This window comes from Macrotis lagotis, chromosome X, assembly GCF_037893015.1.
Source record: "Macrotis lagotis isolate mMagLag1 chromosome X, bilby.v1.9.chrom.fasta, whole genome shotgun sequence".
In the NCBI taxonomy this organism is placed as follows: Eukaryota; Metazoa; Chordata; class Mammalia; order Peramelemorphia; family Peramelidae; genus Macrotis; species Macrotis lagotis.
In genome coordinates this window covers 686,912,527-686,931,094 of record NC_133666.1, presented here as the reverse complement: position 1 = coordinate 686,931,094, position 18,568 = coordinate 686,912,527, and the positions used below count along the sequence as shown (strand labels likewise).

The 18,568-nt window shown below is 45.6% G+C and overlaps 2 protein-coding genes across 7 annotated transcripts in view; one reads left to right on the top strand and one right to left on the bottom strand.

Annotated features, from left to right (window-relative positions):
- The window catches only part of HPS4 (HPS4 biogenesis of lysosomal organelles complex 3 subunit 2), a 33,116-nt gene extending 20,324 nt beyond the window's left edge, over positions 1-12,792 (top strand). For 4 of the 5 annotated variants that reach the window (XM_074206173.1, XM_074206176.1, XM_074206175.1 and 1 more), the window contains exons 12-14: positions 2,542-2,674; positions 2,983-3,091; positions 6,062-12,792. In XM_074206173.1, coding sequence (XP_074062274.1) covers positions 2,542-2,674; positions 2,983-3,091; positions 6,062-6,233 — 414 coding nt within the window. In that variant the 3' untranslated portion in view covers positions 6,234-12,792. The other variant, XM_074206177.1, reaches the window with a different exon arrangement.
- ASPHD2 (aspartate beta-hydroxylase domain containing 2) overlaps positions 11,196-18,568 on the bottom strand; it is a 17,662-nt gene continuing 10,289 nt past the window's right edge. For both annotated transcript variants that reach the window (XM_074206182.1, XM_074206183.1), the window contains exons 3-4: positions 12,350-12,463; positions 11,196-11,677 (exon numbers count right to left, since the gene is read on the bottom strand). In XM_074206182.1, coding sequence (XP_074062283.1) covers positions 11,568-11,677; positions 12,350-12,463 — 224 coding nt within the window. In that variant the 3' untranslated portion in view covers positions 11,196-11,567. The remainder of the gene's footprint in view (positions 11,678-12,349; positions 12,464-18,568) is intronic.

The window sequence follows — 18,568 nt, the reverse complement described above, 5'->3', positions numbered from 1 at the left end:
CCATGGAAAAGAGACAGCTTCTTCTCTGCCGATCCTCTGCTCGCCTCCAGGAACAAGCTAACACAGATGGAGCTCACTCTCCGTGGGTAGCAGTGGCTCTGTGCATGGATCACTCTCTGAAGTCCTGATGACAGTTCTGGAAATCTTAGTGAAGATGAAGAGCCTTGGGCTTTTGGACTTGGGTGTTGGCTCAAGGACATTGGAAGCACCTCTTAGGGCCTAATGTGTAGTGAGAAACAACACAGAAACTGCAAACAGGGAGAGCAGGGTTGTAGAGCAGATTCAGTTCCTAGAATGATAGCAGTTAAATCCCTGAGGGTGAGATCAATAGCAGTGGAAGATAGAGAAAGCATAATGGTTTTGGATCTGAATTTTTATGATTTATCTATGTCTTGTCTTGGCAACCCTTTCCCCCCAAATTAAGGCCCAGCATGTAAAAGGTCACCCAATTCTGTGTGCCACCTGGGGCAAGGGCCTTATTTTATTGGTGTTGGGTCTTCCTTGAAATATGGGAATTTGGTGACATGGGCTGGTCATTAAGACTTAGTCAAGGCTAGTCACCAGGGATTTGTCACTGTGAGCTACACTATGGGCTAGTCACTGTGGGCTTGTCATTGTGGGCTACTCACTCTGGGTTTGTCCCTGTGGGCTAATCACCGTGGACTAGTCACTGTGATTGTCACCGTGGGCTATACTGTGGTCTAGTTCCTGTGGGCTGGTCACCGTGGGCTGTGGGCTGGTCACCGTGGGCTGTGGGCTAGTCAGTTGCTCAGAAGGGTGGGGAAGAGCTGGATCTTCCTCTTGGTTGTGGTGTTGTGTAATTTTGTTTATGCCTCCTGGTTTGGGGTCCTGCATCTAAAGTGTCCCCACTAATCCTTCCCAGACTGCTGGCTAGGAAACCCAGTTCTTAGGTAATTGTCTTAAATGACAAATGATGAGCCTGTGATTGTTCCTACCTTGGAAAGTTTCTCATTGGTTTTTTCACCCTCTCCCCCAGAGTTCTGTTGTTCTCAACTGTCCAGTCTTTATCCTCTTTGAGTGTGAAAAATCTTTCAACAAATGCTGGGTGTGAAAGAGAAATAAAGGTGGCCAGGTGGGCTTCAGGGAAAAGGCTGCAGTGGAGCCAGACAGCACCAGAGGGCAACATGGAGCTGCCATGACCTACCCCAACCCAAGCCCTGAGCTGTTACTGAACTTAATGTGAGCTCAGAAGGGTTAGAGGAAACAGCCTTCCATGGCATTGATGCTTTTCCACAAGTGCATATATGATGCACAGATGTTACGTAGAAAGACAGAGGTCCTTCTGTCAGATGATATCACCATCTCAATGTGTTATCGTAGCAAGAGATCTTGACTGGGAGTCAGCATTTCTGGGGTTAAGTGTCACCTCCAGCATCTGTTGGCTGAGTCCTGGGCATATCACTAGTTGTCTTTGAGCCTTGGTTTCCTTAACTGTAAAATGGGGATAAAAATACTTGTTTTATGTACCTCCCAGCATATGTTAGTATATGTCCATGCATGCAAATGTTCTCCTGTCTCTTCTATGGAGGAACTGGCCTTTGATTTGAGAGGAGATTCAGTGCCATGTCCCTTGTAGTTCAGAAGCTGCCCTGGGAAGGCATTCTTCATGGGTTTGCTTTTTCATAGCAATAACATGCCTTGGTTCAAACAGCAGGCTATCTATTGGTCCCCCGGTGGTATCGAGGGCTACAGTGGAGGACCTGGCTTCTTACGACAAGGTGGGCCTTATCATTTAATTAACCAGGGTTATAGATGGAGTTCATTTAGCATCTGATACATAAATAAAAAAAGATAGATACAAAACAAGATTGTCTCGAGCAAATCATAAGTGGTTGATCTCCATGATAGATGGTTTCAATGGGAAAAAAATGGTGATCCCAAGATACTAAAAAAAGTAGATTTAAGAATCTTCACATCCACTTCCATGATTACTCTGTCCAAGTCACCACACACGCTACATTTAATTCTCCCACACAGCTGTTGAGAAAACAGTCAGACGAACAATCAAGCTGTGAAATCTCTGCAGGCCCATTAAAGACCCACATATCATGCCATTCATTCTCATCTCCCTGACTTTATGGGAAGTGACTGTGGGAGCAGCCCCACTGGCCATCCTTCTGCACCCAGCCTTCATCAGGGCAGATTCTCTGGAGCAGCCACTTGGAGCATCTGTTTTCAGACAGAATTCACCCAAAGCCACTGCTGCCATCCTGCACACATTCATCTGCTTGGTGTCCAGCAGTTGGACCTTGTATTTATTCCAAAACTAGATCCTACGTTGTCAAAGAGCTATTAAGAAGCTCCTTATGTAAACATCTGTAGGTAGTAATTGGCTCAGAAGGGGGGGCTTTCAAGCTCACTCTATCTCTGAAAAACCTCTTTGGAGTTATTCTTTGCTCCCACAGAAAGATTCATATGTTTACCAATCACTACTGTGTAAAAACAAAACTTGTAAGTGACTGTACTCAAAATGAGGTTAACCAGCCATTTCACTCGATTCTTTCCATTGGCTTTTCCCAGTATCACAGTAGCTTGGCATCCTTGAACGGTCTGGAGGTTCATCTGAAGGAGACGTTGCCCAAGGAGGAGCCCACCACAGCACGAGCCTCCTACAGCTTTCTGCACTATGACACCGTTCAGAACGTGCTCACTGGTAAGGCGCTTGACTGCATCATTCAGAGCCAGGGCCGCTTGCCTGGGAGAGGCCAGAGCTATGGAGATCATGTATCTATAGCCTTTCTTCACTGTAGTTGGGTCTGAAATGGGAATGAAGACTCCTTGGAATGTTGTACCCACTCGGTTTGCAAAAGTTTCCCCTACTGGTCTGAGGAGAAACTGGGCTCTCACTAGTCCTCAGACCAATAGGGGAAGCTTTTGTAAACCCAGTGGGTACCACATTCCAAGGAGGATGGGGGGGGTGGCAGTTTTGATATTCACAAATTCTTTTTTAACTCTCAAAAGCCAACCTGCCCCAAGTGTCCACTCCCCAGGACCGAAATCTTCTCCGAGCAGCCCGTCTGATCCATTCGGACTTCACCCAGACACCAACTTTGTACGAGATGATCGTCAGGTAAGGCTTCTGCTAAGGCTTTCCCAGGGAGACGTGCTTTGCTCCATTCTTCATTCCCATCCCCTGTCCTCAAGAGCATTCAGGACTCAGCTCAGAACCTACTTTTTCAGAACAGCCTTTCATGCCCCACGACCCCCAACCTCCTGAACTGTTTTACCTCGGAGAGTGTGATAGTCTGATTGTGGAATTGTTTCAGTCTGGTTTTGACTCAGGTCTTCATGGCAGAGACATTGCAGCGGTTGACCATGGCCTTCTCTAGCTCACTTTACAGATGAAGAAACTGAGGCAAGCAGGGTGAAGTGACTTGCCCAGGGTCACACAGCTATGAAGGTTCTGAGGCCAGATTTGAACTTGGTTTCCTAACTCTAGGCCACCACCCAGCCACCTGCACTGTCTTCTACACTCGCTTTATTTTCTGTCCTCTAGGGCCTAGCACAGATCCTTGTGCATAGAAGGTGTTGAAGAAATACTTGTTGGATTGTCTGTTAGAGCAAGAAGTGAGGAAGGAGAGAAAGAGAGAGAAAAAAAGAAAGGAAAGAAAGAAAAGGGGGGAGGGAGATAAAGAAAGGAAGAAAATAGGAAGGAAGGAGAGGGGGGAAGGGAGAGAAAGGAAGAAAGAAAAGAGAAAGGAGAGAGAGAGAGAGAGAGAGAGAGAGAGAGAGAGAGAGAGAGAGAGAAAGAAAGGAAAGAAGAAAGGAAGAGAAAGGAAAAAACAAGGAAGGAAGAGAAAGGAAGAAAGGGGTCTGGGTCACTCAGTTCCTCTCTCCGAGGTTTGTTTCCTCCTGTTTCCAGTGAAGGTAATCAAAGTCTCTGCAACCCCCAGGACGTTCATCCTGAGCTCTGGTTCGTGGATGCTGGGAGCTCAGCCCCCCTTGGGGTCGTTCAGATGAAGACACTAAGGCTCATAGAGGAGGAAGCATTCCTGTGTTCAGAGGCACAGGTGCCATCAAAACTGTTGATGAAAAGACATGAGATGGTTTAATTCATTTGAGTCTCCTCCTGCCCCTCCCTCTGGCCTGCCCCTCCTCTGCCAGGTCCTGCCTCGTGCTGCCACCTGGGTCCAGATGGTCTAGCCAGTCTTCAAGTAGAACTTAATAATAAGAAATGTGTCTTTTGGGGCCTTCATTTAAGGTTTCCCCAAGACTGGCAACAGAAATTTGTTTGAGTGAGAAACTAGTTGTGCAGGGTGTGTCTGTGCCTCTGTGTTCATACCCATTTGGGTATGTCACATTGTGCATGTGCATGTGTGTACCTACCTGGTTAACCTGGGCATAAAAATGAAGCCTGTGGCACCAGATAGGCCAGACCCAGAAAGAAGGTCATCATTTGGCTCTCTCTGGGTCCTTCACTGTTTAACTCCCTGAGTCAGGGCACTGGGGTCTGGTGAGAGACCTTGAGTGAAGAGGCCAGCAGTCTCTGACATGTGGCTCCCAAGGTGATGCTGGGTGACCCTGGCACCATTAATCTAATTAACAGCCCAGGAAACTTTTTTTTTTTTTTTTAGGTTTTTGCAAGGCAAATGGGGTTAAGTGGCTTGCCCCAAGGCCACACAGCTAGGTCATTAGTAAGTGTCTGAGGGTGGATTTGAACCCAGGTACTCCTGACTCCAGGGCCAGTGCTCTATCCACTGTGCCACCTAGCCACCCCCAGGAAACTTTGAAACCTCTCCCAGAGCTCTAGTGGGAGCTGCAGCTGCCCCCTCTGTGGGAGCTGCCCTCTGGGCTGGAGAGGGAAGGAGTGACTGGCAGCATCCTGGTCCCAGGGGTGTCTTCTCTCTTTTCTTGAGCCTTGCCCTGGAAAATCATTCCTCTAGGCTAAGCTGGCTTGCCATGATGCCCTTGTTGCTTCACTCCTTGGACATGGAAAGAACAATGGATGGACTCTTCTGAGGGGGTCCTGACTCTGATATTGAGGAGCTGGAACCTAGGAATAAGGCATTTGCTCTGATTGCATCCCCCCCCCCAAAAAAAATAACTTCCTTCCAAGGCTGGCATAAAGAAAACTCATTATGACTAGAAGAATGCTCCTTAGTTTATTATGGACTGAGGTAGCATGGTAGGATGGAAAGTGCATTGGATTTGAAGTGAAATCTGGGTTCGAATTTCTGTGATTATGGGCAGCTTGTTCATGTTCCTAGAGCCTTGGCTTCTTCATCTGTAACATGAGGATGAGGCTTGTAATCCTGTTTTGAGATGTTGTAAGAAAATGCTTGGCAAACTTTAATTTGCCCTATAAATCCCAGTTATTATTTGTAGAAGCCCGTGGCCCATGGATCCTCCTGGGCTGGTAATGAGTCCCAGTGGCTCTCCTTTAATTCTCTGGAGGTTAGTTAGAGGGCTGGTCTTCTGTACCCAGGCCACACCCAAGGGAGCTCTCCTTGCCACCCAGACCTTGAGTGACTGTCATCTTTGCTGAAGTTAGCTCCCCTGCCCCCTCCGGTAGAATGGAAGGTTCCTGAGGGCAGAGGCCTTTCCATTTTTCCTTGTGTCTCATCACTCAGTAGTGTAGAGTGTACACACAACAAAGACTTGCTGAATAGAATTCCTGAAAACTCAAATTACAGCACTTTGTGTGTTACTGTAGGAGAGGCCACCTGGGGCTGGATTTGGGCTTGGGGTCTTGTGGATTGTTCAGTGATTCTCCTCGCTGGGACTGTGCGTTCTTCTGCAGGGCGGATGCCGGGCTGGGATGGCCATCAAGACCTGCAGTTCTGTCTTTGAACACAGACTGTAGTGGCCGGCAGGGTCTTCACGTGGGCGAGTCATTTTCCCCCGTGCTGGGCCCTTTTCCTATCTGTAAAATAGGAGATTTGGTCTAGGTGACTCCTAAGTTCCCTTCTAGCCCTCAAGCTTACTCTCCAGGCTAGGTAGGTAACGGTGACTGTCACTAAAATTCTCTTTTGTGGTTGGGGATTTCCAGTTGGAGGCAGGGCCATGTTGTCACCGTCTTCATCTCTTGTCTCTCCACTAGAAATGCCTCCACCGCGGTGTATGCCTGTTGTAATCCTGTCCAAGAGACCTATTTCCAGCAGACGGCTTCCCCAGCTCGGATCTCAGGCTTTCCCAGCCCCCAGGACGGAGTCTTCTCCCTCCCGGGCAAGGCCAAGCAGAAGCTGCTGAAGCACGGGGTGAACTTACTTTGAGCAGGAAGGATGGACGTGGGGCCTTCCAGGGCCAGGGAGGTGCTGACCTGCCCTGGCCTTAGGAAAGATGTGTGTGTTTTTCAGGTTCTGGGGAGATATGAGGGTTAAGCCTTTCTTTTTGCTGAGTACATTTTCCAGGGGTCTGGGGGTGTGGTGGCAGTGTTCCCTTTGAGCATTTGATGGAGTTGGCCTGTTTTTATCACCAGAGTTAGAGGAGGTTCTCAGACTAGTTTTAATTATTGTTGCAGCTGTAGGTTGGCTGCTCAGTGTGCCTTCCTGTCAGTCCAACACCTCTTCTCACCTGTTAGGAGTAATCATAAGAGTAGGAGACAGTGATCTCTAGTTAATACTTGGGCCAATATTATACCTCCAGAGAGGCTTATCCACTTCAAACTTATCCCCTTGGGAGACCACATACTTATTCCAGGGAAGTTGCCAGTGCTTAGAGTATTTGGAGGACTTCTGTTGGAGTAGCTTCCAGAGCCTGCAGCACATTCTTTTGAGGCTTCTCAGTAGGGGCAAATTCTTGTATTATGAGGAAGCAAATCTGATATTTGGAAACAACCCTAAGCCATATGGAGCCACTGCTGAAGAGCGAGGTGGGCCATCAAGCCTGCGTAGTGCTGCTTCTGTAGAAGAGTCATGAGTCAGTAATGCTGCTGGTTTTCTCAGGTGCCTGTGTTATGAACAGTTTCTGAAAGTCGCCCTCTCCCTCCAGAGCCCCAAACATTGGGCTCAAGGCAGTAATGTTAAGTGTGAGACTGGTCTTCATGGGGGGCCCCTGGCCTTGCCTACATCAGGGGGTCTGGTCTCAGGAACAGAATCGTTACCGAAGCCTCAACTCAGGCTCTTCTGGCAATCCATGGAATTTCTCTTTGTTAAGTGAGGCATAAAAATGTGTGAGGCAATGCGCCAACGAGCTTTGAGATGGGATGTTTGTTCTTATTTATAAACAAATTTCTCTACCTGTTCTGGTAGGTAGCTTATGTTACTGTATCCCCAACATTCCATATGAACAATCGAATTCAGTTTATGGATCGACATGTGTCAGGAAACCTGTTTTGTGGATACTTTTTCTTCCTCTTTGTATGAATTATTTTACTACGCAAATAATTTTGTCCCTCAGAAAAGCAGTGTCCTGGCTGAGAATCCTACCAGAGTCATGCCCACCAGCTTCCTGTGAGGGGAGACCAGCTTAGAGGCTGAGGTTCTTGGCTGGCTGGAGGAGCACGGGCTGCCATGTCTCTGGCACCACCCACGAGACAGGGACTGCAGGGCTTATCCCATGTGGCAGATGGGGAAACCAAGGTTCAGAAGAGTGGAATGATCACAGAGCTGTGAAGTACCAGAGCCAGGACTCTGACCCAGGACACCAGAAAAAAGACATTTCTTATCCAAAAAAGAAAGCTTTTTGGGGTTAAATGTGTCCTGGAAAAGAGTATCAAGATGCCAGCATGCCCTCATTTCAGTGCTGGGCCTCATGACAAGGCAGAGACAGTGACTTGGTGGGTGGATGGGTGCCCAACTCACTCAGGGAAAGCTGCCCATCCCTCATCTGGTCTTGCAGCCTCCACCCTCCACTGCTTGCTCCATAGAAACATTGATGCCTGAGGAACATCTCACAAGAGAGCCAGCAGTTTTGCCCAGCACACTTGTCCCCAAACTGAATCTTCCTAATCTTATACAAAACTGGGGAATAAGGCAACATCAGAGGGAAATAAGGCAACATCAGAGGTGCAACACAGTAGACAAGGAGGTTTTCAGCCTCTGTTTGGAGATCTTCAAGGAGGGGGAAACTCAGTCCCTCCCTGGGCAGACCTTGCCACTTTGGGACAGGACTTTTCCTCACATCCAACCTAAACCTGCCTCTATGTCTCCCCCCCACCCTGCACTTAGTTCAGATTTGTGGATGTGATGCCATCACCTTGTGGCAGGGCCTGGGATTGGTTCAGAAAATAATCTGGGTGTCAGTTAAAAGTTAGAGCAGAAGACCCTGAGGTGTGACGCCTTCCTGAGACTAAGATTTCAGATTGTAGCAGGTTACCTTCTATCAAACCTTTGCACATGAGAAGCTCTTGAAGGAGCTCAAAGACCCTGTTCTGTCTGACAGAACTGATCAGCCTTTGCTGGGGAGTCACAGGTTGGCCCCCTGCCTTCGAGGTTGGATGTATATCAAGATCTCAAGACTGATCTTGGGAATAGGAAGGGGCCTGGGAGTGAGAAAAGGAAAGGCAGTGACCTGTGGCTTGGGGCCTGAGGTGCAACTCCCCTCAACGATCTCCCACCCAGTTAGCCCTGCTTTCTGGGGGTCATGCTCTGAACGATGCCCACACGGACAGACTTTCCACATGTGCATCGGTGACTAGACTGTGCATGTGAGCTAATGTGTTCCGAAACCATGATTTTAAGACGTGAAGCCTGTTCAAGTGTCCAGAGAAGTAAACCATAGCAAGGGAATGGGTAATAAAAAATTAGGATCAGTGAACTGGGTGTGCTTATTAATGGAGCATAAAGTAAATAATCCTTTTGTCTGGTGCCTTCTGCCTATGATGCTCCAATCTGCTCAACTATTCCCTTTGCCATCTGTCATTGAAGGGAATTTATGGTGATACATTGATTGTCCTGTTCCCAGTTTTACATCCATGAGATTGTGCTTTGGTGGGAATCCATTTTATTCTCCAAGGGTGACAGCAGGAATTTCTGGCCTATACTTTAAACTGCGTCTGGAACCCAAAGCTTCAGCCTCTGCTTCTGAGTATTCACTGAGTGACCTTGGCCAAGTACTTTGACTAATCCAGGCTTGCTCCAAGGTGAACCAGACCTGAACCAGGGTCTCTGGACCCTGACCCTGGCGCTGGGTTGGAGGCCACAAATACCTGAGGCAGAGCTACTTGGTTTAGTTCCTTTTTTACCACCTTGCACAACTCTAGCAACAAGATGAAAATGACTTTTAGCAATTGCCTTGCTGGCAGCACACACATTCAGATGGTGAGAAACCTCACAGCCCCGAGGCTGGTACTCATTCCTTTTCTGTTCCCTGATAGTAAATTAATTCACAGTAAATCTGAATTCCTGGTGAAGCATCATGGCAAACAAAGGACCTGGTCTTCTGCAGATCCTTTTTTTTTCTTTCAAGAATAAAAAATCAAGAGTAGAAAAACCAAAATGTTGTTGATTCTTGATGCTTTCTCTCTTTTGGCCCCCTCCATGTGCCAGTTAGAGGGGTCAGAGGGGTAACTATCTCCTGTAATGAAGTCCACTGCCTTTGTCAGAGAGCTCCATCTTATTTGGAAGCTTGCATCTCCAGCACCACCCTGTTAGCCAAGCCTCTCTGTGTAAACTAATTTAAACCACTGGCCCCTGTTAGGGGTTCTCAAATGATTCATCATCCTGTGGACTTTCCCCTCTTAAAATCCAATTTTTGCCTGTTAGAAAACAGCCTAAAATTTTAGTGGCCCTCTGACTAAGGGCCACATTCTCTGAGTCCAAGGACTTTATGATTAAGTCCAGGAATCCCTTCCAACAAAAGCACTTCATTCTGGTTTTCAGCAAAGTCCTTTATTAATCTCCTGTTCCACATCTACTCCATGTAACTTTAGGTAACCAGGTACCTATGAAGACTGTTGGCTTTGTCAATTCATCTCAGCGTATTCAGTATGTGTAGAAATCATGCACCTCAGTTGTTCTTAGGTGTAAAAATACTTAAGGTGTATTTGAAATTTCTGCCATTTCCCACCATCTAATTATTGAAAAAAAGCATAGAAATTTTTCTTCTGTTTAAAGACTTTCTTTGCACATTGGCTAGCGACTAATGCAAGGGCCTTTAAGAGTTAATTTTGCTGCTCTATGTTCCTCCCAGCAGCTTTCTGCTCAGAATGTTCCCATTGATATAGGAACCCTGGTCCATTTTTTTCTAGTGGATAATGAGCCTTGCTTATTCTCTACGAGACCATAGTTCCTTCCCCCTCTACCCTGACTAGGACATGTTCTTTAAGAAAGGCATTTAGTGGGGCTGGTGACCAAGTCGTCCCTCAACAGGCCAACTGCAGACTTTTTCCTCATCCCTGAGCCACCAAATGAAGTAATCCTTTCCTTCCAGACCAGCCTCTGGTCCTTTTGTCCAGAGGCGAGACTGAACATCCTTCAGAGAAGACTGGAGCTTCTGTGAAGAGGCCATGCCTACTTTGGGGGTTAGTCTGCACCACATTGAAACCAACTGGCAGTGACAACTGAGCGACCCGACCTGAGTCTGGGCCAGTCAGAGGCTACACCGTGTCCAGAGAGCAAACATTCATGCAACAGACAAGGAATGAGAATCAGAAGCAACAAAACCCCAAACCAGAACAGAGACTTTGGTCAAATGTCAGATTCCTGTTTTCCTCTAAAAGGGCTTCCCTAGCCTTTCCATGACCAAGTGATTCCTTTTCCTCATAGAGCCTTTCAGCTAACCTCTTTTCTACCTTTATCACAAACTGGCTGAATAGAACTTACTCTGGGAATATACTGTGCCCAATTTGGCAGTGGGGCTTCTGTAGGCAGTGAGGTAAGAGAATCACACCCTCTGGGCCCAGGCCTCGGGAAGCTGGGAGCAGACCCAAGAGGACCAGTCTTAGCTCTGGAGGAAGAGGATGCTTAAAAAGTCTCCAGCTCCACCAGTCTACATGCCTTTGCCAACACCAGCCAAACAGCAGTTTAGGAGTGGTACACTGGAGTGTTGTCTGCCCAGGTTCCGAAGCTGCCGATGCAATGTATTCAGCAATCTCTGAACTTGGGAATGAAGTCAGAATGGGGCTGAGTCTGGAGGCTGTGTCCCTCTGCCCCCGGGGCAGGCTGAGGGTGCACTGTGGTCACAATCAGAACAGCAGCAGGTGCTGAGCTGAGCTTGGCAGCCCTCTGGTTTTGTTTCTTGTCTTTTTTTTGTTTTTGTTTTTTTTTAAGATGACCACAAGAATTTTCACATGATGATGTTCAACAAACAACCTTGTGATAACTCTGAATCTTAACACTGTTAAACACGAGAGCAACAAAATACAACAGGGGACTGCACCTAGAACCACAGAGTGAAAATAAGGTATGGTTGTGTCCAAAAGAAACCCCTGAAGCAAATGATTGGGGGAAAAAAAAACCAAATCTAGGAAAATACAAGCTGGAAACGTCCATTTTACAATAACCAAAGAATAGAGAAATCCAACATGGCATTGATCCCAAAGGAAAGCTTTCTACTGAGGCAGGTTTGTGTCCATGGAAATGCCACCTCAGACAGGGCCTACTGTGCCGGAGCCCTTCCCAGGCCAGGCCTCTTTCCCTCTGACCCACGCCAGCACAGAGACAGACTCATCGTCCTGGAGCAAAGATAAAATCAAGGGCCTGGCGTTCAGCCGCTGCCACATTTGGATGCCATAAATCAACCATGAAAACCACCCGTGGTCCTTCTTCTGCCGAACCTGAGAAGAATAGAAGAGAAGATATAAGAGAAGCACAGAGCATTGCAAATATCATGGGTCAAATCATGTTCCTCCATCCAAGCTACTTGGCTTGCCTTTAGGCAGACGTAGATGTTAGTCTCATCTCTCAACAGTGCTAAAAGGGTTTCCATTATAGACACTAACTCTGAAGCTTCTCTGCCAAAACATACTGCAAATAGAGTCAGACATGAGAGGGCTTCAAAGACGGGCCTGCTTATAGACCAGGAGAAAGACAGCTAGAGATATACACACACAAAAATGTATGTATCTGCAAATATAAATATAGACATATTTATGTATTTATATATCTGAATCTATTTATACATATGACTAAAAAAACCCAAAACACATTTAAATAAACCATCCAGTTCCAAGAACACCATCCCCAGAAAGAAAATGCTCTTTAGTCATTTTTAGGTTCTCAGAGCAAACTGAACTCAAGTTTTGGTGGGGTGCATGGGGGGAGAGAATCTAGAGTGGAGCTAGGAAGAATTTCATAAACACCCCAGACTTTTAGAGCTGGAACATGGTAAAGGTAAAATTAAAGCCATAGTTCTAAATCCCAGCTGTTTGGAGGTAGCCATTCTTCCTGTTCTCTTGCGTTCCTTAGACTCTAGGGGGACAGAGTTTGGGGGTGGGGAAGATACTTGCCTTCATGAAATGCAGTATGCAGAAAAGAGTCGTCAAACAGGAGGCACCGGCCCTCTGCCCAGCACTGGGGTTCTCCTCCCACTACCAGCTCACAGCCACTGGGAGTCTTCAGACCTTCACATTCAAAATAGAAGAGAGAACAAGAGCAGGCGTGACTTGGGACCAGCCAGAGATCAGAAGGCATTCTGCTTCAGCAGAGAACATGTTTAAAAACATAACTAACTCTTCATTATTATTCAGTCTCTACTACATCTGAGGGCACAGTTGTGAAGATTAAATGGCAAATCCTGAATGGTAACACTTGCTGTGTGTGTGTGAGACAAAAACCCATTCTTCCCCATTAGACTATGAACTCATGGAGGGCAGACACCAGGTTTTATTCAGCACCAAGCTCTAGGTAGGTTAAACTAAGTTCCTCTGATGGAGAATTCTATTTATAGTGTTACAGGTGTTGGCATCATCTCATTGGCATCTCAGGAGGAGATGAGCACGGATGGCATATGTATCATCTCCAAAGGGAACTAATATGTGACTTTCTCAACCTGAGGAGTTTCCTTTCTCTTCTAACTTTGAAGCTAAAACTAGAACTATTACCTTTCATAAGAGTGACAAATCAGAATGGTTGAAAGGTCTGGAAGAGACAGAAAAGAAAACCAGATGAATAACTCAAACCCATAGGAATCAAACACAAGTGGTGATGAACAAGGCCAGGAAGCCAAGTGAAACACTAGGAAGAGAGGCTGAATGAGGTTACAGAATTTACCTTTCTCTAGTACTTTTCATGTGACTGAAGGAATCCTAGCATTAGTTGGTTCTCATTGAGTGGTCAACAACAGATACCAGACCAAGCCCTATTTGGTCATTATTTGAACCCTGATTGGTTCAGAATGAATGAAATTGCATTTGTTTGAGTTTGGGCCAGAAACCCTTAAGTTATTCCTCTCCCAGATTGATTTTTTTCTGACTAGCAATTCTTTGCCTCATTTCTAACCTAGCCTGAATTACTGAGGGTGTTGCCTCAGCCAAACAGACCTACGAAAGACTGTAGCTTAAAAGGGTCAAAGTCTCTCACTGCATCCAGGGCCATCTCAAGTCATCCTGATTCCAATCTGGACACTGGACCCAGTGACTCCGGAGGATAGAGTAATGATGGTGACTTTACACAGCCCCCCCCCCCCCTCGCTTAAATCCTATTCGTTTGTATGTCATGGCATCACCTCCCTGATGTCATGGTCTAACAGTAACTCATGAAAAAAACACCTTAGAATTGCTATGACTTTAAGCAGCTAGGTGGAGCAATGAACAAAGATGTGACCCTGGGCAAGTCACTCCATCTGCAAAATGAGCTAAAGAAGGAAATGAAAAACTATTCCAGTACCTTTGCCAAGAAAACCTCAAATGGGGTCACCAAGACAAATTAATGGAAAAAAAAATATACAAAATTATAGAACGTTTGAACAAGAAAGGAAATCTGAGGTTGTAGGATCCAGGATTTCTGTAATCAAACTATACTGCAGACCAGGAAAATACCCAATTTCCCTTCCTTAGACTACTCTAGAGCCCTCTCGGTTACTTTTGATGGCTCAAGTCAGGAATTTGGGGACAAGTAAAATGGGGGAATGGAGGGGAGGACAGCTTTATCCCCCCTAGTTACATGCAAAATCTAGATTCAACATTCACTTTTGGGGGGGAAGGGAGTGGTTTGCAAGGCAATGGGGTTAAGTGACTTGTGCAAGGTCATACAGCTAGGTAATTATTAAGTGTCTGAGGCTGGTTTTGAACTTAGATCCTCCTGACTCCAAGGCCAGTGTTCTATCCACTGTACCACCAAGCTGCCCTCCAATATTTATTTTATTATTATTTTTCTTTAGGTTTTTTTCAAGGCAATGGGGTTAAGTGGCTTGCCCAAAGCCACACAGCTAGGTGTGTCTGAGGTCAGATTTGAACCCAGGTACTCCTGACTCCAAGGCCGGTGCTTTATCCACTGTGCCACCTAGCTGCCCCCAAAATAAGGTCCTTTTTTTTTTTAGGTTTTTGCAAGGCAGTGGGGTTAAGTGGCTTGCCCAAGGCCACACAGCTAGTGTAATTACTAAGTGTCTGAGACCAGATTTGAACCCAGGTACTCCTGACTTCAGGGCCGGTGCTTTATCCACTGAGCCACCTAGCCACCCTCCAACATTTATTTTTAAAACCTTGAATTCTGAATTCTCTTCCTCCTTCCCAAAGTTATTTAATGTAGGCTTAAAAAGTAGAGTCCTGAATAACATTACTTCAATAGTCACCTGCCCAAAAAAGAAACCTCAAGAAAAATAGAGTAAAAAAAAAAACAAAACAAAAAAAAATAGTATGCTTCCATCTGTCTTCAGATGCCGTCAGCCTATCTTTGGGACGGAGCCCGTCCTTTAGCCCAGGTCCTTCAGTGTTCCCTTGGGTCACAGCCTTGCCGAGCAGAGAAGTCTCCCAGCTGACCACCCTGAAACATTGTGGTTATTTTGTACCCAGTACATTTCCCATGGCATCTGCTCTTTTAAGTTTTCCATTAAGTGCATCCTGTTCATCATTTCTTATCACAGAATAGCATTTTTTTTTGGCAGATGGGTTAGAAATTTCATTCCAAGTTATTCTTTAGATAAATATCTGTATAACTGCAGGCATGTGTGATGTTTTACTAAAAATTAGGCACAAAAAACTTGTGAAAGTCTCCTTCCCCCCCAAACCCCAGAATGATCTCTGCTACTGATGGCCATTCCTATCACCATCACATGTGCCTTTAAGATAAGGAATGTCCCATATGCCCCCAAGGAATGGTTTTATGCCAAAAGTTAATTTCAGGTACAGAATAGCATTTCATCCCAATCACACACCACTCTTTGTTCGCCCATTCCCCACCTGATGGGCATCTCCTCAATTTCTAGTTCCTGCTACCAGAAGAGAGCCACTATCAACACATAGGTCCTTTTTCCTCCTGTTTTTCATCTTTTCTGGATTATAGGTCAGTTCTGTAAATTGACAAGTTGCTATGACTTTTGGTAGTAAAGATTTTGCAAATTTGTAAAAATCTGCCTTGAGCTGGTACCTGATAAACATTAATGGAGTACAACTCTAGGCCTCTTTGTCATTTATCAATGAAATCTTTACAGTTCAGCCTTATTTAATTATAAGTGAATAGGCCAGCCTTTTCTGGAAGGAAACCTTTCTTTAGATACAAGATTATACAGAAGGGAGCTATAGACAAGGATTTAGCACACCGTTGCTCTATTTCTGGCTTCAGCGACTCACTATGGCAACAATGACTGACTTAAGTTCTTTCATTTCCTTTCTGTGATTTGGTTTCCCAATGATTATAAGAGCCCCCATTTATATGACATGTACGGTTCTCAGAACAGCTCTGTGAAGCAGGCAGTATAGGCATCACTTCCTCAAAAGTGAAGGAGCTTTTCTTCTGTCACATAGTCTGTAGATGCCGAATCAAGACAAGGACTGAGGTCCTTCCGACTCCAAGTCTGAGATTCTTTCTACTACAGCACAAGGCCTCTCTGAACAAAGACTGGAATAGTTCATGCTTCCTTGCTTTCCACCTCATTCTGTTGATAACACACACAGTGCCACAAAACCCAGAAAGTTCACACATAGTAATTATTCCAATTAAAGCTAATCTTATTTGTGAAGATAATGCATTTTTCAACAGAGCCCAATACATTCCACTGAATGAACAGATATTCCCTATTGATAATGACAGTGATGGAACCACAGTTAACCTGATGGATCTCCCCCCTCTCACCCTGGGGCAATAGGGAGGCATAAGCTGTAAGTGGAAAGGGGAAGTTCCAAGGGAATGGAAGCAGTTGGAAATGGGATCAGGACTCATCCCTTTCTTTTCAGGAGCTTCTAGTTTCCTCCTTCATCAGATAATAGGGTTGGGCTTAGTGATCTCCAAGGTTCTTCCATTCTATGGATCTATGAACAACCCAGCTCATTATTTCCTGACCAAACAGAAGGGGACTCCTCAAGGCTCATGGACAATCACCAGACTCTAAGGGTCTGCTGGGTCTGTTATACTGGACAGAGTTCCAGGAATTTGAATTTTCTGTACAGTAACCATCCACTGGAGTGGAAAGGAAGGACACTCTCCTTTCTCACGGCCTCTAAATGACTCATCAGCACTCACCACATTAGAGCAGAAAAACATTCCTGGCTTTGCATCCCAGCTTGAGGTTTCTTTCCCCTACTTGCTTCTTAGCTGTGTGCCACTTTTGTCTATTGCCAACAAGATTAGCTTAGCTGGCAGAAATGATCCTTGCCCCACATCTCTATGATTGGGTAACATCCCTGTGCTAGCATTAGGCATCTTGGAAGAGGTGGAGCAGCTCTAGCCTGCCAAAGATGGTTTTTCTCTTGGGGCCTTTGTGGGTTAGGGGTATGCTGTTTTGGTTGAAATAATCTTTCAAAAGGAAGAACAGGGGGTTCTCCACCAACAGTGGATGAAGACACAGTCAGACAAGAGGGGCAGAGAAAGCTATGTGTCTACTAGCTGTTGTTCCTTTTAATGTTTGAAGGTCTCAACTAATGTTTGAGATCTCTTACAGGGCTCAGAGTAGATTGTTCTCCGGGAACTGCCCAAAATTTGATAAAATCATATCAAGAGAAAAATCATCTTTAGTTGTGTTTAATTTAAGCTTGTTGAACAAAATTATGTATTATGGATTGATAGTGAAGTTAGTCCTCTGGCCTCTGACAAAGAGTTAGCCATTTGGAAGTATATCCCTGCTCCACTAACATCTGGCTCTTTGGGCTCAAAGGCTGTTTGAGTAAGGACCTGACTCACTTTGGAGGTTTTCAGCAATGCAGTTGGCCCAACTAGGGAAGTGGCTCAGTCATGAAGACGGGGTAATATAGGGGCCGTGGACCTGATCTCAGCTGCCATCCCCTTTTCTGAAGTGTGGGACTGGAAGACTCCACATTCAGAATCAAACAAGACAAGCATGGTCTTGGCTCTGGCTAGAGCCTTTAAGGGAGAAAGTGGGGGGAAAGTCCATCAAATCTGCTGTCAAGGTCCTGTCTGTCTCTTTTCTAACACCAGATGGTTTCCATGTGATAGAGTATGGCAAAGATACAGAGGTAGCAAGTGCCTATGTGGCTTGCCCAGCTTCAGAGCTGGAGTCTGTCCCTAGAGACTCCTTCAAAAGGCACATGACAGCAGGCTCTCCCAGAGATAGCCTAAAGCAAGAAAGGGAAATTAATCCAAGGAATGAATTCCTAAAGAAAACTTAGCTACAGAAGAAACTGAATTTGCAGAAAGGTCACTGGATTCAGAATCAGTAAATCTAGATTTGACCTTGCCTATTCTACTACCTGTGAGATCCTATGAAAGTCAATGGACTAGGGCAGCTAGGTGGCACAGTGGATAGAGGCCTGGCCTGGGAGTCAGGAGTACCTGAGTTCAAATCCAGCCTCAAAACAAATAATAATTACCTAGCTGTGTGGCCTTGGGCAAGTCACTTAACCCATTGCCTTGCCAAAAAAAAAAGTCACTGGACTTCTCAGATCTTTCTTTCCTCAGCTAAAAAATGAAAGCTTTGGGCTAGATCTCTGAGGTCTTCCTAGCTTTAAAACCTTTCGATCCTGAAAATGGCACCAAGCCCCCATTACATAGAAAGAACTCGGTGGCTGACCTGTAGAGGACTTGAAATGGGGCTAATGTCTTACTCAGTTTTCTAGCAGTAAGACTTTCCCTCATCTCTGAAAAAGATGATTGTTTAATGGCCCTAATATGTTAACCTGTCCTTGTGTGTTTTACACACACACACTCTGACACAGGTACTTCCAAGATCAGATTTTCTATGTGTGTGTAGACTTCCCTTCAATGCTACAAACTGCAATTCTTCTGAACCTTAATAGTCCTCATGAGTTATTTTAATTGTGGTCAACCTGAGGACAAGACTCACCTTGCTCATTTAGGCTGTTCTGATGACAAGTCAGCCAGCCATCAAAGAGTGATGCTACTTAAACTTTTGGTTTTTTTTTGCAAGGCAATGGGGTTAAGTGACTTGCCCAAGGTCACACAACTAAGTATATATTAAGTGTCTGAGGCTGGATTTGAACTCAGGTTCTCCTGACTTTATAGTGCTCCATCCACTGTGCCACCTAGCTGCCCTGCTACTTAAATTTTGATGGCAGAGTAGGACCTGCCAGACCCTGAGTCCTATCCTTGAAGTATCT